This window comes from Papio anubis, chromosome 9, assembly GCF_008728515.1.
Source record: "Papio anubis isolate 15944 chromosome 9, Panubis1.0, whole genome shotgun sequence".
In the NCBI taxonomy this organism is placed as follows: domain Eukaryota; kingdom Metazoa; phylum Chordata; class Mammalia; order Primates; family Cercopithecidae; genus Papio; species Papio anubis.
Genome location: NC_044984.1, coordinates 74931751 through 74950381, shown reverse-complemented (window position 1 = coordinate 74950381; position 18631 = coordinate 74931751). Strand labels below are relative to the sequence as shown.

General features: G+C 32.9%; 1 protein-coding gene and 2 long non-coding RNA genes across 4 annotated transcripts in view; 2 read left to right on the top strand and 1 right to left on the bottom strand.

Annotated features, from left to right (window-relative positions):
• The window catches only part of PTPRQ (protein tyrosine phosphatase receptor type Q), a 219140-nt gene that overhangs the window by 10531 nt on the left and 189978 nt on the right, over positions 1-18631 (bottom strand). For both annotated transcript variants that reach the window (XM_031650636.1, XM_031650637.1), the window contains exons 36-41: positions 17660-17686; positions 16915-16996; positions 13743-13833; positions 11455-11531; positions 884-1018; positions 560-685 (exon numbers count right to left, since the gene is read on the bottom strand). In XM_031650636.1, coding sequence (XP_031506496.1) covers positions 560-685; positions 884-1018; positions 11455-11531; positions 13743-13833; positions 16915-16996; positions 17660-17686 — 538 coding nt within the window. The remainder of the gene's footprint in view (positions 1-559; positions 686-883; positions 1019-11454; positions 11532-13742; positions 13834-16914; positions 16997-17659; positions 17687-18631) is intronic.
• The window catches only part of LOC116268902, a 132216-nt gene that overhangs the window by 37897 nt on the left and 75688 nt on the right, over positions 1-18631 (top strand). The window lies entirely within an intron of this gene.
• The window catches only part of LOC110740717, a 53178-nt gene that overhangs the window by 9759 nt on the left and 24788 nt on the right, over positions 1-18631 (top strand). The window contains exon 2 of the long non-coding RNA XR_002515724.2: positions 14226-16720. This is a non-coding gene — a long non-coding RNA (uncharacterized LOC110740717). The remainder of the gene's footprint in view (positions 1-14225; positions 16721-18631) is intronic.

Below are 18631 nucleotides of genomic sequence, written 5' to 3'. Positions count from 1 at the left end.
CTAAAAATACAAAAAATTAGCCGGGAATGGTAGCGGGCGCCTGTAGTCCCAGCTACTTGGGAGGCTGAGGCAGGAGAATGGCGTGAACCCGGGAGGCAGAGCTTGCAGTGAAACATTGAGATTGTGCCATTGCACTCCAGCCAGGAGACAGAGTGAGACTCCGTGTAAAAAAAAAAAAAAGAAAGAAAATCAAATTATTAGGATTCAGGAGATGAGTGACTTGGGAAATTGCTGTCCCAAGTCAAATATTACAGTTTCTTCATTAAATAAAATAAAGCTGGTGATCTCGGCATTTTCTCTCCTTCTTCTGCCCTTGTCAACCTAAGAATGTGATGCTAATTGGTTAATACAGGCTTTAACTGGAGTGATCTGGAACAAATACTGTGACATTGATACTAAAGTTGGATATCGATTCAAAATTCTGTTCAGAAGACAGTACAAAAGCATTGTTGAATACACAGGTGTCCTTGAAAGGGATAGTTCTAGAAATCAATTTTATTTTAGACATTTAGATCCTTCATATTTTATATCAGGTTCCCTTGTCCCCCCCTTTTTTTACCCTTTCAATTTTCAGATCCCTGATAGTCCAATCTATTTGAACATCCTCCATTAGCTTTGTAATCACTATATCTCCAAAGACGGTAACTGGCTTGTTGTCCTCTGGCCAATACTGATGGCATCTGATCTGCATGCAGAGAAAATCATCAGTCATAACAGTCATTGTTATATTGATATATATGTATATCACAGTTATTACGACTAAGTTAAAATTACTTTATAGATGTCCTGGTTATTGATGATTCACAGTATTAGGTGAAATAGTCACACATATGTTAACACAATTGTAAAACAACATTTGTGAAAACATTTTCAAATAACTTACCCTTCCTTTTTCAAAACACTGTGTTAGCATTACTAATGTTTTTGCTCTGGTTTCCCACACCATTCTCCAAAAATCTCCAACTGTTCCTGGTAGTGGACCTTGAGTAGCAATAAATTCGTTTGGACATAAATAGCCCTAGAAGGATATAATGAGAAACATTGCATCACGGTGTTCATAGATATAGTGTTTTAGTTTTCAAAGCATGAAACAAACGCTGGTTGTAAAATTACCTAATATTTTAGAATATCGTAAATACTAGATAATCTTAAATACTCAAAGTTTCTAGTGTCTAAATTTATCCTCACAATCTGATATACTACACAACAAATGGTTCTCAAAATTTATATCTAACTTTTGAATAAAACATTAGGGACTGCATAATAATAATAGTTACAATAATAACATAACTTAATAAAGGTCTTAAGTCTGAGTCTTCATAGCAGGCAGTTTGCTAAGCATCTTATATTCAATATTCTTATAAAAACATTGTGAATTAGTACTAATGTTATGCACATTTTATAGATGAAGATATTGAGGCTTAGAAAGGTGAAGTAACTTGCCAAGATCTCAGCACTGCGAAGGCAGGTTAAGCCCAGAATCAGCTCTCTAAACCCACTCCATGATATTATTGCCATATATTTATTGGTTGTGCAGATATATGTATACTCTTCCTCTAAGAAATTACTTATCTACTTAAACTGTGGCATTAGTCATTAGTCTAGTGGCATTTACTGTCTGGAATTCTGACCCAAGAAATACATGGTAATATGAAGGTTCATTTCACTAACACAGTAAACTCATAGGACATGAGATCTGTCTTAAATCTATTATGACATCCTTGTGGATATTTATCAAGTTGCTCTGAAACTTGGTCTATTTACCTGGAACATAAAAGCATGACACTTGAGTTTATATAATTGTGAACAGTATCTGTGGATTTCTTTTCAAGAAAGGTAATGTATAAGTGAAAAAGTAGTAATGGAATGACATCTATTTCAAGCAGGAAGATGCTTCGAGGAATGGAGAATAAAAGGTAAAATTCACTTTTTTACGTTGAAATTGTCTCAGTAGTCAGAGAATAGTAATACACAAAAAATAACATATATTTAAATTTTCCAGGGACTCTAGAATGTAATCCAGCAAGTTTATTTTACTTTAAAGAATAATGAGGAGGCACTTTAGGTGATTTTCCCAAATTGCAGTGCAAGCCAGGCACATTTGCTTGTGGAAAATCTTGAGTCTCTTAAATACACAGTATACTACAGCATTTCTATCTTTCCAGTCTCAGCCGAAAGACCTAAATATGTAGTTCATGTGTAAGGGATCTTTCCTTATTAAAAATAATATATGTTGAATGTAGAATATTTTGAAAATTTAGAAAAATATGTAATAGAAAGTAGAATTCACCTATAATCCCGCTATCCAGAGTGAAGGACCATTAACATTTTGGTTGATTTCTTTACAGATTTTTTAAATATGCACATTCTCCACTCAATCAATATTTGTGAGTGACTATTACGTTCCAGACACTATTTTAGGAGCTGGGATTTCATCACTGACCAAAGACACTGAAATTCCTACCCTCATTTATTTTATCACTAGGAGAAATAGACACTGTCTATTAATGTATATTAAATATGCAAATTACATAGAATTTATAAAAGTGGTAAGGGTTATGAGAGAAAGTTTTCAGAAAATAGGCTTTTCAGAAAATAGTTGTTCAGAAATAGATTATTCAGAAAAAATAAATACCTCATGAGAACATGCGATATTTATTTTTCTGTTCCTGGCTTATTTCACTTATCATAATGTTCTCCAAGCTCATCTCCAAACTTCACATATCACTAGTGATATGTGAAGAAAGTTTTGAAGAAGGAAGGAAGTGAGGCCTGCAGTATTTGGGGGAAATCAATTGTGGGTAGAAGGAAAATCAAGTCCAATCACCTTAAAGGAGAGGGGTGTCAGGAATGTTCTAAGAACAGCAGGTGCCTGGTGTAGAGTAAATGAGGGGGAAGAGTAACAGATAATGACCAGAAAAAGCAGGGAGGATAAGTGGTGCTTTAGGTCCTAAAAGGTAATTATAAGACTTCGGTTTTTACTCTGAATGATACAGAACGTCACTGAAAGGTTTTGAACATAGTGTATGGTTTAACAGTTTCATGTGGGCTTCCATAGACAAACCTATGGGAGTTTAAAAGGTGAAAGGAGGGAGAATAGTTAGAGGGTTCTTGTAACAATTCAGCCAAGAAATATTCGTAACATGGGTGATATCAATGGAGATGGTGAGAAGTGATCAGATATGGATACATTCTGAAGGCAAAACCAACCGAATTTGCTAATAGATTTGATATGAGGTATGAGAGAAACACAGAAATTAGTAATGACTCCAAAGGAAGATGGGGAAGACTCCAGGATGAGCAGTTTTTAATCATATTTTCCTATTATTTTGACATATAATAATTGTACATTTTTATGGAATACAGTGTGACAATTTTGATACATGTATACAATGTGTAATAGTCAAGTCAGGGTAACAAGCATATCCATCTCCTTAAACATTTATCATTTCTTTGTGTTGGGAACATCCAAAATCTGCTCTTTTAGCTATTTGAAAATATACAATAAATTATGGTTTATTATAGTCACACTACAGAGCTATAGACACTAGAATTTATTTCTCCTACCTAGCTGTAATTTTGTATTCATTAACCAATCTCTTACTCTCGCCTCTTCCCCTTCCCAGCTTTTGAGGCTTAGAAAGGTGAAGTAACTTGCCAAGATCTCAACTAAAATTTTTAGTTTTAATCACTATTCTACTCTCTACTTTCACGAGATCAATTTTTTCAGCCTCTGCATAAGTGGGAACATGTGGTATTTATTTTTCTGTTCCTGGCTTATTTGAATTATCGTAATGTTCTCCAAGTTCATCCATGTTGCCACAAATGACAGGATTTCATTCTTTTACATGGCTGAATAGTATTTCATTGTGTATATATAGCATATTTTCTTTATTCGTTCATCTGTTGATGAATACTTAGGTTGATACTTTATCTTTGCTATTGTGAATAGTGCTGCAGCAGTTATTGCATAAGCATAGATATCTCTTTGACATACTGATTTTCTTTCCTTTGGATATATACCCAGTAGTGGCATTGCTGGGTCATAATGATGGTTGTATTTTAGTTTTCGGAGGAAAACTAAATAGTGCATAATAGTATATAGTAATTCCACTTTCTCTGCATTCTTGCTGGCATTTGTTATTTTTTGACTTTTTGATAATAACCATTCTAAATGGGGAGAGATGGGATTTCATTGCAGTTTTGATTTGTATTTCCTTGATGATTAGTGATGTTGAGCATTCTTTCCTGTGCCTGTTGGTCATTTGTATGTCTTCTTTTGAGAGATGTTCATTCAGCTCATTTGCCATTTTTAAATTGGATTTTTTTTCTGCTATTGAGTTGAGTTTCTGGTATATTTTGGATATGAATCACTTGTTGATGAATAGTTTGTAAATATTTTCTCCCATTTTGCAGATTGTCTTTTCATTCTGTTGATTGTTTCCTTTGCTGCGCATATGATTTTTAGTTTGATATAATCCCATTTTTCTATTTTTGCTTTCACTGCCTGTGCTTTTGAGGTTTTAGTATGAACAGATTTACAGGGAAAATAAAAAACTCACATTGGACATAGTACGTTTGAAATCACTATTAGATATTCAAGTAGGAATGCCACGAAGGCAATTAGATATATGACTTTAGAATTCAGGAAAAGTCCAGATTAGAGACATAAATTTGAAAGTAGTCAGCTCATATCTCTTACTTAAATTCGTGAAAATTGGATGACATCACTGTGATGGTTAATACTGAGTATCAACTTGATTGGATTGAAGAACACAAAGTACTGTGTCTGGGTGTGTCTGTGAGTGTATTGCCAAGGGAGATTAACATTTGAGTCAGTGGACTGGGAAATGCTGGGTGCTTCCTGCCCTAGAACATCAGACTCCATGTACTTCAGCTTTTGGACTCTGGGACTTGCACCAGTAATTTGCCATGGCCCTCTGGCCACAGACTGAAGGCTGCACTATCAGCTTCCCTACTTTTGAGATTTTGGAACTTGGAATGGTTTCCTTGCTCCTCAGCTTGCAGACGGCCTATTTTGGGACTTCACCTTGTGATTGTTGAGTCCACATTCCTTAATAAATGACCCTTCATATATATATCTATCCTATTAGTTCTGTCCCTCTAGAGAACCCTGACTCTTACAATCACCAAGAAAATGAGTTTGGAAGGAGATAGTGAATTCAAGTATTGAGCTCTAAATTATTTCGTTTGCAGGTCTAGAAGATGAGATAGAACCGATGAGACTAAGATGAAAGAGTCAGAGCTGCTGAAAGGTCAAATAAATTGTGGACTGAGACTTGAAGCTAGTTTTCTGAGTAGTTAATTGGTGACCTTGAAAATAGCTGGTTCAGTGTTGTGCTTGCTTAGTATCCAAGTCTTATTTGAGGGTGCTGAAGAGATAAGAGAAGGGAATCGAAGATAGTAAGTGTTGACAATTCTTCAAGGGGTTATAATGTAAATAAAACACAGAACAATAGAGAAGTAGAGAAAGACCTGTAATATCAAGATATTTTTATGATGTAAGAAATTACAATAGATTTGTTTAGCTGCTAAAAGAGAAAAATTGATGATGCAGAAGAGAAAATTCCTCCACCCATGTTCTTGAGAGGCAAAGGGAGAGGTCATGTAGTGTCCAAGTGAAAGGGTTGGCTGTTATCAGGGGCTAGGACAGTTCATATACAGCCACAGGAGAAAGACTGAGTATATGGACACAGATGCAGACAGGTAGAGGACCTTGTGGATGTTCTCTTTTAATTGCTTTTGTTTTATCATTGAAATATAAACAAGGCCATCAGATGTAGGTGAAAGTGAGGAACATAGTGTTAGAGGCCAGAGGAGAAAGAAGAAGGAGAAAGAATCTCCCAGAAGAAAGAGAGATTGAATAGATTAGGAGGCTGTGTTTTTGAGGTTAGTGGCCATGAGTTTAAAGTGCGCTATTTTGGCGTGATCATGAATTTTTCTGCAATACACATCCAGTAACACAGAGAAGAATCCATGGAGGGTTTTATTTAACAAAGTTTGGGGATTTATCAAAAGATTGAGACGATAAGAGATAAATTTGAGAGTTGAGGATATATACAATACAGGAAAGGAAACGAATAGGCATGCAATTAAAGATGAGCAAGAAAAAAAATGAAGTCTTGATTGGGTTAGGAAAAATGGAAAATTTGATAGAATCAAAGGGCTGTAGGTCAGAGCAGGGTTGAAGAATTGTCAGAGTCCAGTGATCTGGAAAGAATGATTTGGACAGATAGTGAGATAACTACAATCAAGATTGTGGAGAGGCTACAATTCTTGGTGGTGAAAAGGTCTAGGTTGTGAACATGGCAGAAAGTGATGAGGTCACGTGGAAGGCAAGTCACTGCAAGAGAAGAGGTCCAGAAAGTGATGGGCAGGGCTATGGGTCAATCTTTTATATGAATTTTGACACCATCAATAATTATGACAGAAGTAGTGATGAGAGAAGAGCAGTGGTACTGGAGTGAAATCTTCAAGAAATGAGAGACAGTGACTTAGGGGATGGTAATTAACTTCCAAAAAGAGCAATAGTGTGTCCTATGCTTGACAGCATGAATTCAAGCTGGTAATTTTAGGGCAGAGGGATAGAGAATGATATGGAGGTGGCACTGAGGACTGAGGCAACTTGACCGTTCTCTGTGCTGAGTACATATGGGAGGGAATGCAGACCCACTAGTGAGCAAGGCCAGAGAGCCAGTACCTGTAAGGGAGGAGTAGGTTCCACACAGAGTAATATAAATAATATATCACATATTATATACTAAATATTATACTGTATAATATTATATATATACCCATATATAAATAATTGGGATTATTCCTATACAATCTTGTTACCACTTGTTTATAAAATTAACATTATATGATCTCAGTTTTCCAGGATTTGTAATATTATTTTATATTTCTTTTTAATACATATGTCTATGTATTATCTGTTATTTAAGTATATCTTTATATGGTCACATTTCCCCCTTGATTTTCATGTAAAGAAGCTAAGACACATTTAAGTTTTCTTCCTGTAAAGGCCAATTTATTTCAGAAAATGGTAAAGCACCAGGTAAAATGTTTACCCAAAGGTGTTTTGGAGATATTTCCATTGTATCTTATGAAAATGAAGAAAGTATGTCAATTCTGTTTACTATTTTTGCTTCTACCTTTGAATATGTGTGTGCAAACTTTTGACTTTTCTGAGAGGAAACTTCTTGCCTGGCCTTTGGCCTTTAATTGGAATATAGAGTTTGCCGGTTTTTAAAGCACTGTGATACATGGAACAAAGTGTAAATTTCATTCCACATGTCAACTTTCATTATGACCTTTACCCATGGATGATACTTTTCATTGCAGTCCTTAAATTAGCACAGAGATTTTCCTCTGGATTATCAGCCAGGAAAATGTAGAATCTACTACCACGAAACATCAACAACAATAAAAATAACATGCATTTTTAAGTGCTTCCAATATGTGATTCAGTGAATAATTGAAATATGATTTAGTAGCAATGAATAAAGGAGGGTTGACTATTATTCCTGCTTTATCAGTGTAGAAACTTCACTCAGAAAATTTCAGGTCATTTAGCTACAAAAATGCAGAGGAGGAATTTGAACTCAGGTCCATTTGAACTCTGAAGCATATGTATTTACCCACCTAAATATAATCCTCCTTTTTATAAACTCAACAATTATTAAGTGCCTACCACATCTCAGGTATTGGAGAACTACATGCTAAGAAAGTAATTTAAATGCTGCTTCCAAATCAGTATTTTTATGCTTTATTCTAATCTCATACAGCAGTTATTCAATTATAGCCAGTGAATTTGTATATGCAGATATAATTAGTTTTAGAATAGCATATGAGATGGAGAAGGTCAAACCAATCCTTTTTTTCTTCCTTTGAGATTTAACTATTGTGAATGTTGGATGGTGCAAACCTAAATGATGATCTGCATACTTTCTCAATAATTCTAACATTAAGTGTAGTGAAGATAAGGTATTTCATTAAATTTGTATAGAAGAAGGCAGTTAAGTATGAATAATGAAAACAACGTATTGGCCTAGAGACTAGAACACTTGTTTTGACATTAGTCCTTTCTAATAGTGTACCCTGTAGAGCAGACTGCTTAAATTAGCTAATCTTCAGTTTCCTAATTATAAATTAGAGATAATAATTATTTTCTTGCACACCTCAGAGAGTCATTTTGAAGACTATTTGTAAAATAAGGAATGTGAAATTGCTTTGAAAATTTTGAAGTGTAAATGTAGATTTTTTAGGTTAAAGTTTATCCATATTATACAGGAGATAATGACATCTTAGTGCTTATCAATGTTCTTGAACAGGTTTTCTTTATTTACCCATATAAGCTCTGGGGGAAAAAAATGTAAAATGTGCAGTTAATATTTACTCCAGCAAACACCCTCAATTACTTTATTATGCTAAAGAAAATGTGTTGGGCATTGATGGTGATATATTTGTATATGCCTATATGTATATGTGTGTATGTGTACAGATATGTGTACACATACACACATATATGTATATGTTTATATACAAATGTATATGTATGGGCATATACAAATATATCACCATATTCTATATTGTTTGATAATTATTCTAAAATTATAATATATTGGGTCCTATTGCTAAAGGAGTGAATAGTGGGAGAATTTATATACATGCATATACATATCTAGACACATACATATAAAACGTATATATGTTTATATGTTATAAACATATACAAATATATACATATAAAATATAACTGTATATACAAATATATTTATGTATACACATTTCAGTTTTTCAGGGACACAATATCCTTCAGGATTAAAATACTCTATCAACATAGGAACAAATCTGATGTTTCTAATGTTACTGCAATCATTTGCATGATAGCCTTTAATCTCTAGTTGTGTTAAAAGTTGTCATTAAGTTAAAGTAATTGCAGGCATCTCAAGTTGACAGGAGAGATAATTTTGAGGAGCCTTCCTCAAAATTAATTATAAGCCTCCCTCTTATACCTAAAATCATAGTATTTTCACTTTTGACCCTCTTGAAAACATTTCTAAACTCATTTGTACAGTTGGTGGCAGATTATGGTGCTGCAATATCACTTGTTTCTACCTCTTTCACAGTCTATCCTTCATCAAAATCTTCCAGCCTTTCCAAGTCCTAACTCTGGGAGCACCATTCTCAAGAATGGCCAAGGGCAGAAGAAAACACACACTGGCATGTTAACCTAGTTATAAACCCTGGGCTAGAGTGTCCCAGTCTTAACACACATCCCTCAGACCATATGCTGGTCCTCCTCTGTCTCTTCCCCAGACTTCAGTTTTTCCTGTTTCTATCTGAACACTAGTTATTTTGCTTTCTTTCCTACCTCCCTCTGTAGTTCTCTTCCCTTTACCATAGCTTCCAAAGAAATTGAAACTGAGAACCCATTCATAGATGGCCTCTGTCTTTTGCTCCTGGGAAAAGTGTTCATGAACTTTCAACTGGAAGTGCTGTTGAATAAATTTTGGGAGTAGGGGAAAATTGAGATACCAGACATCGTTTCTGAGGTGAAGACTGTGTGAATATGTAGGTGGAAAGTGAGGGCCACTACACTATCATCGCTACATCTATTCCCATTTGTTCTTGGAATCCCAAGCAAAGGAGATTTCTCTGAGTGCTACAATACACTTCCAGCCCCAGTATGGAAATCTGCCTTTTTGTAAAGTGCCTTCCATATGAGCCTGCTTACCATGCAGCTCAGCAATGACTATGCATATCATTACATTGGGTCATAGTGACTTTGTTGTAAGATTTATTATATTACAACATCACTTGATTACAGCAGAATATATATCTTCAGCCTTCCTAGTTTATTGCTAATATCACGTTATCATTTGCTCATAGCTGTATGCTGACAACCTATCATATTTAAAGGGGACACTGGGGATTTGTGAAAATTACTTTGCTTACATAATCTGTGTGGTTCAGCTACACCTACTAAAATTGTCTGGTTTCATTCTTAATCATATTCACATCCTGTACTGGCATCCCTTATGGAACATTAGGCAATATGAGCTGTTGATTTGTATCTACTTGTTGGTGAATAAAAAATGATACATAGCTATAGGTCACTGATACAACCAGTTGTCCTTGCCCTGCTTGATGGCATTTGATTATTAGAGTCGTGATTACATTTAAATATCTAAACGCATATATGCATCATTTTGTAAATCCAAGTAAAACTTTAACATGCTGTAGATTTTAGATTACAATGGAAATTGTAAGCATAAGATTTCACCAAAATGTTTATATTTTGAATTACATTTTTAAGGGAATCAATCATTTGATACATGAATAAAATGTTACCATAATAGTAAATTTATGTCATTCTTTAAATACAGATTTAAAGTTCTAACATAAAAAATAGAATGAAATTTAAAGAATACCTTAGCTCCTCCAAACTTTCCTTCACTTCTCTGGTTAAAAAGTCTTAAAGTCTTAAATTCTCCCATTATTCACTCCTTTGAAAATAGGACCCAATATATGATTGTAATTTTAGATTAATTATCAATCAAAATCAGATTTAGTACTGATTCGTTTTTTCCCTCCTTGACAAAGGCTTGGAGGGAATGGGACATAGCACAAGTATGTTTAATGTTGGAGAAAGGGTGGAACGTCATGTAACAATAGCCCTAATAGAGCTGAAGGAAATAGCGGGCATGGGTGAGAAGACCTATGGATAAGAAAAAGCCTATGGAGAGTGTGGGCAGCAGAGGAAATCTTCATGTATTTGTAGATTCACCATAATGAAGATGGTTAAGCTTGCTATGCATTAGAATTTAAGTCAGTGGGTAAGAATGTAAAGGTACATAACTTGGTTAAAGAAAACCCAACAACTGTAAAACAGAGTTGTTCAGAGATAGAATCATCTGCCTTAGAAAGAAGTGGATGAATCAATGCCAGGAGAGACTGACGGGAATTTTTTAGAGTTCCAAGGTGAATGGTCAAATTAAGGGCATTTCCTTCTTTAAGATTCCATGAATGTGCAAACCAAGTGGAGGTCTTGAGTGCATATAAGGTTTCAATGTACCTATGATGGTGATGGCATTGTCACCCGCTTGAAGGACTGTAGATCTAGAAGGGAAGAGCTGCAGAACAGATTTTCATATTATATAGACATAACTGTCCATTTAATAATTTTTAATTCACAGAGATTGGCAAACTTCATTGTATATGGAGAATACATTAACAAAGCATATGAATTAGTGGAAAGACCAGGGATGTGTAGCCTGAAGTTGAACATCTGCCATGTACTGGTGAAATAATTTTTGATAATTTAGTATCTCTATTAGGCATATCCATATCCCCATCTATTGGAAAGATAACACAATGTCAGTAATTATGTTTTATACAATTATAAAACATATAGAAATAGTAACTTACAGAAATATAGCTGGCATTAATATAATCCGAACCTGGAACACTAGCGTCAGCTATCAGCTTTACTCTGTTGTTATTATCTAGAAGAAAATATAAGGAATAAATGCTAATTGGCTTTTTAAATTGTTACTACTTTTTTTTTTATTATAAAAGTAACACAAAGGAGTTCATAATATAACATTCCAATTTCACAGATGGTGGCAAATTTAAAAAAGTTATTTATTCTCCCATACTTCTACCACCCAGAGACAATGACTATTAATATGTCCTTGTATATATTTCTAGAATTTTCTATACATATTCTTTGTATTCTAATTTTCTTTAGCTACAAATGGATATACAATCTGTTCTGCAAATCATTTTTTTAACTTACCTGTGTCTTTCCATATCAGCATAAACAAAGATATGTAGTTCATTATTTTAAAAAGCTATACAGTATTTCACTGTTTGAATATAACATAGTTATTTAACCTTTTATTATTATTTAAATGATCCGCAATTATAAAATGCTGAATACACATAACTGAAATTTTTGTGTATATGTAGGGAGTAAACTTGTAGAATATATTACCAGCAGTAAAATTTTTAGATTATATATATGCATTCCAAATTTTGAAAAACATTTCTAAATTGTTCTCTAACAAATCATACTCTGAACCAAAGTGTTTGAAATATTTGTTTCCTCTTTAACTATCACAAGGTATTATTAAATATCTTATGTTCTTTTGACAAATACAAATTGATGTCTCATAATATTTATTTTGATTTCCTTAAATATAAGTGAAACTGAATTTCTTTGCTTATGTTTATTAACCATTTTCATGCCTTTTCTATTAACTGCCTTTCACATTTTCTCATTTTTATTTTAAAAAAGTATGCTAAAACAGAAGGCTACATAGAGCCTTTTGTCATATGAATTAAAATTTTCTTCTTAGTTTGTCACTTGTCCTTGACTTTGTCTATCAATTTTACCATACAAAAATTTATATTATTATTCAATCAAATTTCTTATTATTTTTCCCTATGACTTCAGGATTTTGTACCCTTTGTCAAAGTTGTTTGTCATTACAAATTATTATTACTTTTACAAATGATAGCTTTTTCTGAAAATTTCATGGATTTTTCTCATTTTAAGCTTTTCAATCTTTGACCCATTCTGACTTTTTTTTTTTTTTTTTTTTTTTTTAGGAATGAGGTATAGATATATCTTTTATTGTTTATCTGTTGTCGTTGGAACAGCAAATAGTATCAATTTTTTAACATTTCATCTTTTCTCCCTAATTCGGAACACCACTTTGTTTTCTAGGTAGTTAGGTCTATTTCTAGACCATTCATTCTTTTCCATTAATTTATCTGCCTATTCTTTCTTTCAAATTTCTAATTACTACTTTTTAGAATATTTTAAGAGCTAGTAAAATTAGATACCCTGTACTCGTTACTTTTCTTCAAAGAAAAATGTCAGAAATTATTTTTCCTGAGAAAGTTTACCAACTTGATATTATAATTGAAACATTCAGTAATAATTTTAACTAAACATGGAAATGACACGAAATATCCACTGCTTAATTGTTTTGACGGGTTGTCTGTCTGTTTTCAAGGAGGCAAAATGGGTAAGCAGGATTGGGTCTGAATTCCAGATGATCCGCCTCCCATACATATGGCCTTGGGTAAATTGCTTAGCTTCTCTGCTCCTCGGTTACCTCAGCTATATAAGGTGTCATTATAACACAGATTTTGTATAACCCTCTTGAAGAAAATAACACTGTTTCTTTTCTTATTGATTGAAAAATGAACCTGTATTTACCATGGTGAAGCACAATTCGGCCTCATTTGTAAAACGAATTCATGTAAGTGCACATTTACTCTGATCTTCAATGAATATTTTACAATGCATTTTTTAATGTTCCATAGGAAAACACTGCTATGCTCATAAGGGAAACTAATGCACAAAGCTAAGTAAGAATATTGCCTTTGCATTTGATGCTAGGTCTGTCGGAAGATGTTAAACAGGTTCATTACTTGGGTTAAATTACAAAGCTAAGAAACTATTAGGTCTACAGTTTCTTGCACCTGCATAAGTGAACTTGTGTGAACAAACGGAAAACCATGTATACTAACTTTAGTTAAATATGAACAAAGCAAAAGAAATATAATTTTATAGTCACTGCCAATAAAATACATTATTATAATTCAGTCAATATAAAATAAAATAAGGAAACAACAAAAAAAGTTAAGATGGTAGGCATTTAAAAATACTTCCTAGCTAAACCAAAACCAACTAATGCACATACATGGTTTTATGTTTGGGAAGCGGTTTTTTGCTCTATTCCAAGGCAGATCAGCATCAGTTGAAGAAAGATCCTGAAGAAATTTTGGTAATTCCTGTAAAATAAAGTTATTGCAAAGTTTACATTTATCAGAGATAAACAAGAAATTTCACTTATTAAAAGACAGTTATTTGTTCTAAACTTTTTTTTAATTTGTAAATTAAAAGCACTTATCATAACTGTGGAAATGAGATCAAGTTAACAGTAATGAGTTTCCCTAGGCTTTCACCAAAAATATCCTGAATAAAGTTGCTCAGTTGGGCTATTGCTCTTTCTGAGATAATTTCTTTGCACATTGGGAAGCCTTAAGATGTGGCAACCATGTTAGTGACCATTTTACATATGTTACTAATGGTTTCATCGGGTACACACCATTGTTTAATATTTTAATGTCTACTTAGTAGGAAGAGGTATTTCAATGATTTATTTTTTGTTTTTTCTCCTCAGGCAGTGTGATTTCATGCCTATTAATTGGTACAACATCGGTCAGTTTGAGAAGATGCCAGAGGTCAATTTCTGCTCTTAGTAAGCATTGTTAAATCAATAATGGAATGCAAAGGTGCGATTAAGAATTATCAGATGTAGATGAAGGGTCAAGAAGATCTATTATTGACATTTGATGAAAATTTATGACATTATTTACCTACCTTGCTCTTGGCAAAGCAAGCATCATTAAAAAGTCTGGTGTAAGAAAATATGTTCATTATTTTGTTGAGCTGAAAATTTACATGTATGAAATTTATAGTTTTCCATTTTAGAAATCTCAACTTACCAAATTCCATAAAAAGCACTAAACATATGTGTGTTAACAATTTTTCAACATCAGTATAAATTATTTCTTTTAATTAGATAAGTTTCCCTTTCTTATTTTTTCCCAAAATTAAAATCTGGACAGTTGTTTACATATGGGTATGTATTAAGGGACAGGAATGGCGTAAGATCTGAATTGTGATGTGTTGGCACCAAAGGCTTACAAAAACTTTTTAACCCAGTAAGGAGCCCTAGAACAGCTTCCTCATGTCAACGTTTTGGAAATACATAAAGAAGGGAGAAAAAAGGTGAGTTTAAATGGACTGAAAGAGCACTTATATTTTATAATTATTTCACAGAAAAGTTTCCATTTCTAGACTTAAGCAGCTCTGCCTTTGGTAAGCAATGCTCAAACACCAGGTTGATTGTTTGGATGGTAATGTTACACTGGGCAGTCTTATCCTTACCAGGGTGCACAAGGCCACAATTCTCCCTATTTAGCTCTATCTCTTTTCATTGGTACCCGAGATGAGTTCGACTGTTTTTGCATTCCTATCCTTTTCCTCTCTCTGGAACACCTTTTTTCCTTTACCTTCTCATTAGACTTCTGCTCATCCTAAAGTTCATCTTTAAAGTCACCTTTTTTATGAAATCTTTTCTGGTTGATATACAAACAGATTTGATCCTCAATCTTTATACATATCTCCATCATGATACAGTAAATTTGTAATTTTTACACATCTGCAGTTCTTACCATAATATGAGCTTCTTTATGGTAGAATTTATCATCATAATAGCTAATACTTGTGCCAGCTACTGTTCTTAGTATTGCTTATATTCAATCATTTTATATTCATAATTTAATAAAGTAGACATTATCATTTTACAAATGAAGATATTGAGGCACAGAGAGTTTAAGCAATTTGCCCAAAGTCACTTAGCTGGTAAGTGCTGATTTAATATATATCAATGTGCCAAATACAATGCCTATCACATAGTAGGAACTTATAAATATTTAAGATGTCAGTGAATATGTCCAGAGTTAAAAAGTTTATCAAATATATGCACCAAAATGTATTTATTAAAACATAATAATTTAATAATTTGCTTTAGAAATTCTTAACAAAGCATTAGACAAAACACAATTTTTAAAAAGTTCTTAAAACTATGGTCTTCAAAACAGTTAAACTAGAAACTTTCTCATATAATATACGTGAAAATGTTATTGCTAATAAAACTTTTTATCTACTCGGTCATGCATAATGTAATTATATTCGCCCTTATTCTAGTGAAATTACACTTTTGCTCCTGAAAAATTGAGAATTCTTGCTGTCTAAAGCCTAGGAAGAATTTTATGGCACCATTGATTTTGTTAAGTCCAGACCAATATTTCTTAAGAAGCATAACCAAAAGGCTGCAGGAAATACCATTAATCTTTTCTCATTTTTGTTATTATTCCCCAAGAGAGTGAAATATTATAATTCTGAATATTTAATCCAATTGTTTTAGTCTTTGTTTCAGAAGTTCACACACTGGGAATTTCATGGAAAAAAATAAAATAGAAGTAATGTTTTTGGTGACATTTAGAAATCTGTCTTTCTTAATAACAAAATAATCACCTAAGTTAGAAAAGATGCTTATAAGTCTTAAAGTAGCTTGCAGATTTGATATCTACCATATGTTTTTAAATAATTTCAATTTTATAGATATACAAAATGTTAAAAACAATAAAACTATTCCCAAATTTCAAGTAGATTTAAAGTGACAAAGTCTTAATTTTAAACATTTTCATTATATGATACAGCACTTATTCCATAGTAACTTTAAAAAGACCCCTGTAAAACATGGACATTGTTTATATGGTTTTGAAAAAATTTTTAGGCAGTTCTAGAAATAATTTTCTTATAATTTCTAGAAGCATCAAGTTCTGGTCTCACATTCATCTATATCACTAATGTAATCCAAGTAGGTAAACGTAAAATGAAATAATTTAGTGTCTAAATGTAAAATAATTACTTAAATATAAAACTACATGTATAGTATGACCTAAACCTTGAACACACACACAAAACCTAATGAATGTATCATTCTATATTTGCATGTACATCTGGATGAAAGGGCAGAGAAGAGACAAGGTCATGCTGCCAATACAGGGGAGGTCTGAAGAAGAGCACCTTTTCCTGACACAGTAGGTGAATAATTCTGATCAGGTTGCACCAGAGGCTGCCCAGTGTAACATTACTATCAAAACAATCAGCCTGGTAATTGGGTATTGATTATCAAGGCCAGAGTCCTTCATGGCCTTGCATGCTTAAAATGGACATGAAATGTGACACATGAAACGACTGGAGGTCTTGCAATGTTGTGACAACTGCTAGTAACATACCGAAAATTCTTCTTGAAACTTTAGGTTGTTGTTTGTGCAAAGCTCTTCAACATGTTGCAGGAAGGATTTCTTGCTTATTGGCCTCCAAGTAAAGAAGGGTATAGAATAGGGTCATGTTAGATTATATTTGTTCACGTTAGCATTGGCACTGGCTTCACTGTTAACAAGTAAAAGAACAATGGACATCCCCAAAACCACAAACAACACAGCTTTTTAAAGTCACTCTGTTATATTTATAAAATTAACTTTTCCTCTTTAAGCTCACTTTCTTTGTATTCATGGTACAAAATTCCTTCAATTTTTTAGTGACATTCAATAAAGGATTTAGCATTTTAATGAAGAACGTTTTTCAAGTAAATGTAAGAGCATAAAGTTATCATTGAATCCTAAAGCACATAATACCTCTTTGTCAGACAGAAAACATTTTATACACTATAAGGTTTTAGAAGATATAAAATATTGCAGTGACCTCATTCTCATAATGACATGGTTTTCAAACCCCAAGGAGTTTAAATATCCCCGTATTACTTCCCAAGCTAAAATACAGACATGCAGGCTTCACCCCAGAGAGAGAGAAAGCATTTCTCCAGTTACCATGCAATTAGTCATGCTTTTATGATTTATATCCAGCTTGGAGGTTTTTCCAACAAACATACAAAAAGTGAATCACACAGTAAGGTTCTACTGAGTCAGTGCATCCAACTTTGATATTCAAAAAGAAGAAAAAAATATTTAACAAACTTACTTGATGGATTTTCTATAACTAAGTAACCTGCAATAGAGATTGTGTTAAATGCACTGTGAGTCAGAGTGGACAGCTAATTCTGAAAGAAGTGTAGATTAAAGTCAGAAAATTATAATAAATCAATAATATAAAATGTGCTATGCTTTTAACTAATATGTGATCATTATTTTAAATTTTATTTCTTTTTTGAAATTATATCATTTGGACTCAAACATGTCAAATAATTTACCTTCTTTCTCAAGCTAAAAAGTTGTTATTGTTATTATAAATGTCATTATAAATGGCTGAAAATGTTAGGCATTTAGGATACTACATTAAAAATAGATCATTTTTTAAAATATTGCATGGTATTTAGTGGTCTAAAAGAGTTAATGTGGATTTTAAAAATATTTCCTTTATATATAGAAAGTGCTGAACCCGACAGAATGAATCCATAAAACATGACATCACATTGGCTAAGTACTGTTTCATGAGTGAGTTTGGATAAATACACAGCAACAACAAATTATAATTATTTCCATTATTTTAGACCTATCTTTTGTGACAGATCATTGGCCAAATTATTTAAACTCTGTAAAAAGAGAAATAATTTTAACGGCTAAGTAGGCTATACACACACAAACTTAGAGAGGGGTGTATCATTAATAACACTTATGTCATGCACAACAAATTAGCACTGCAAAAAACACAAAAGGCACAAAATATAATGAAATGAACTAAGGAACATATGAATATTTCAAAGTTTTAAACTTAGAATAATATTAGGGATTTTACTATATTCTTTAATTGAAAAATATTTGTAAGAAGGTATTTTTTTTAAGTAAAGGATGAATAAAAGAAAAAAATTGGTTTGAAAAACATAGCATCATAAATATGAAAATGGTCAAAAAGAAGTGTGTTCAATGAAGAAAACATGAGTAAAAAGGAAGTATATTTCATTACAATACAGGAATTGTTGAAAAATATGGGGGT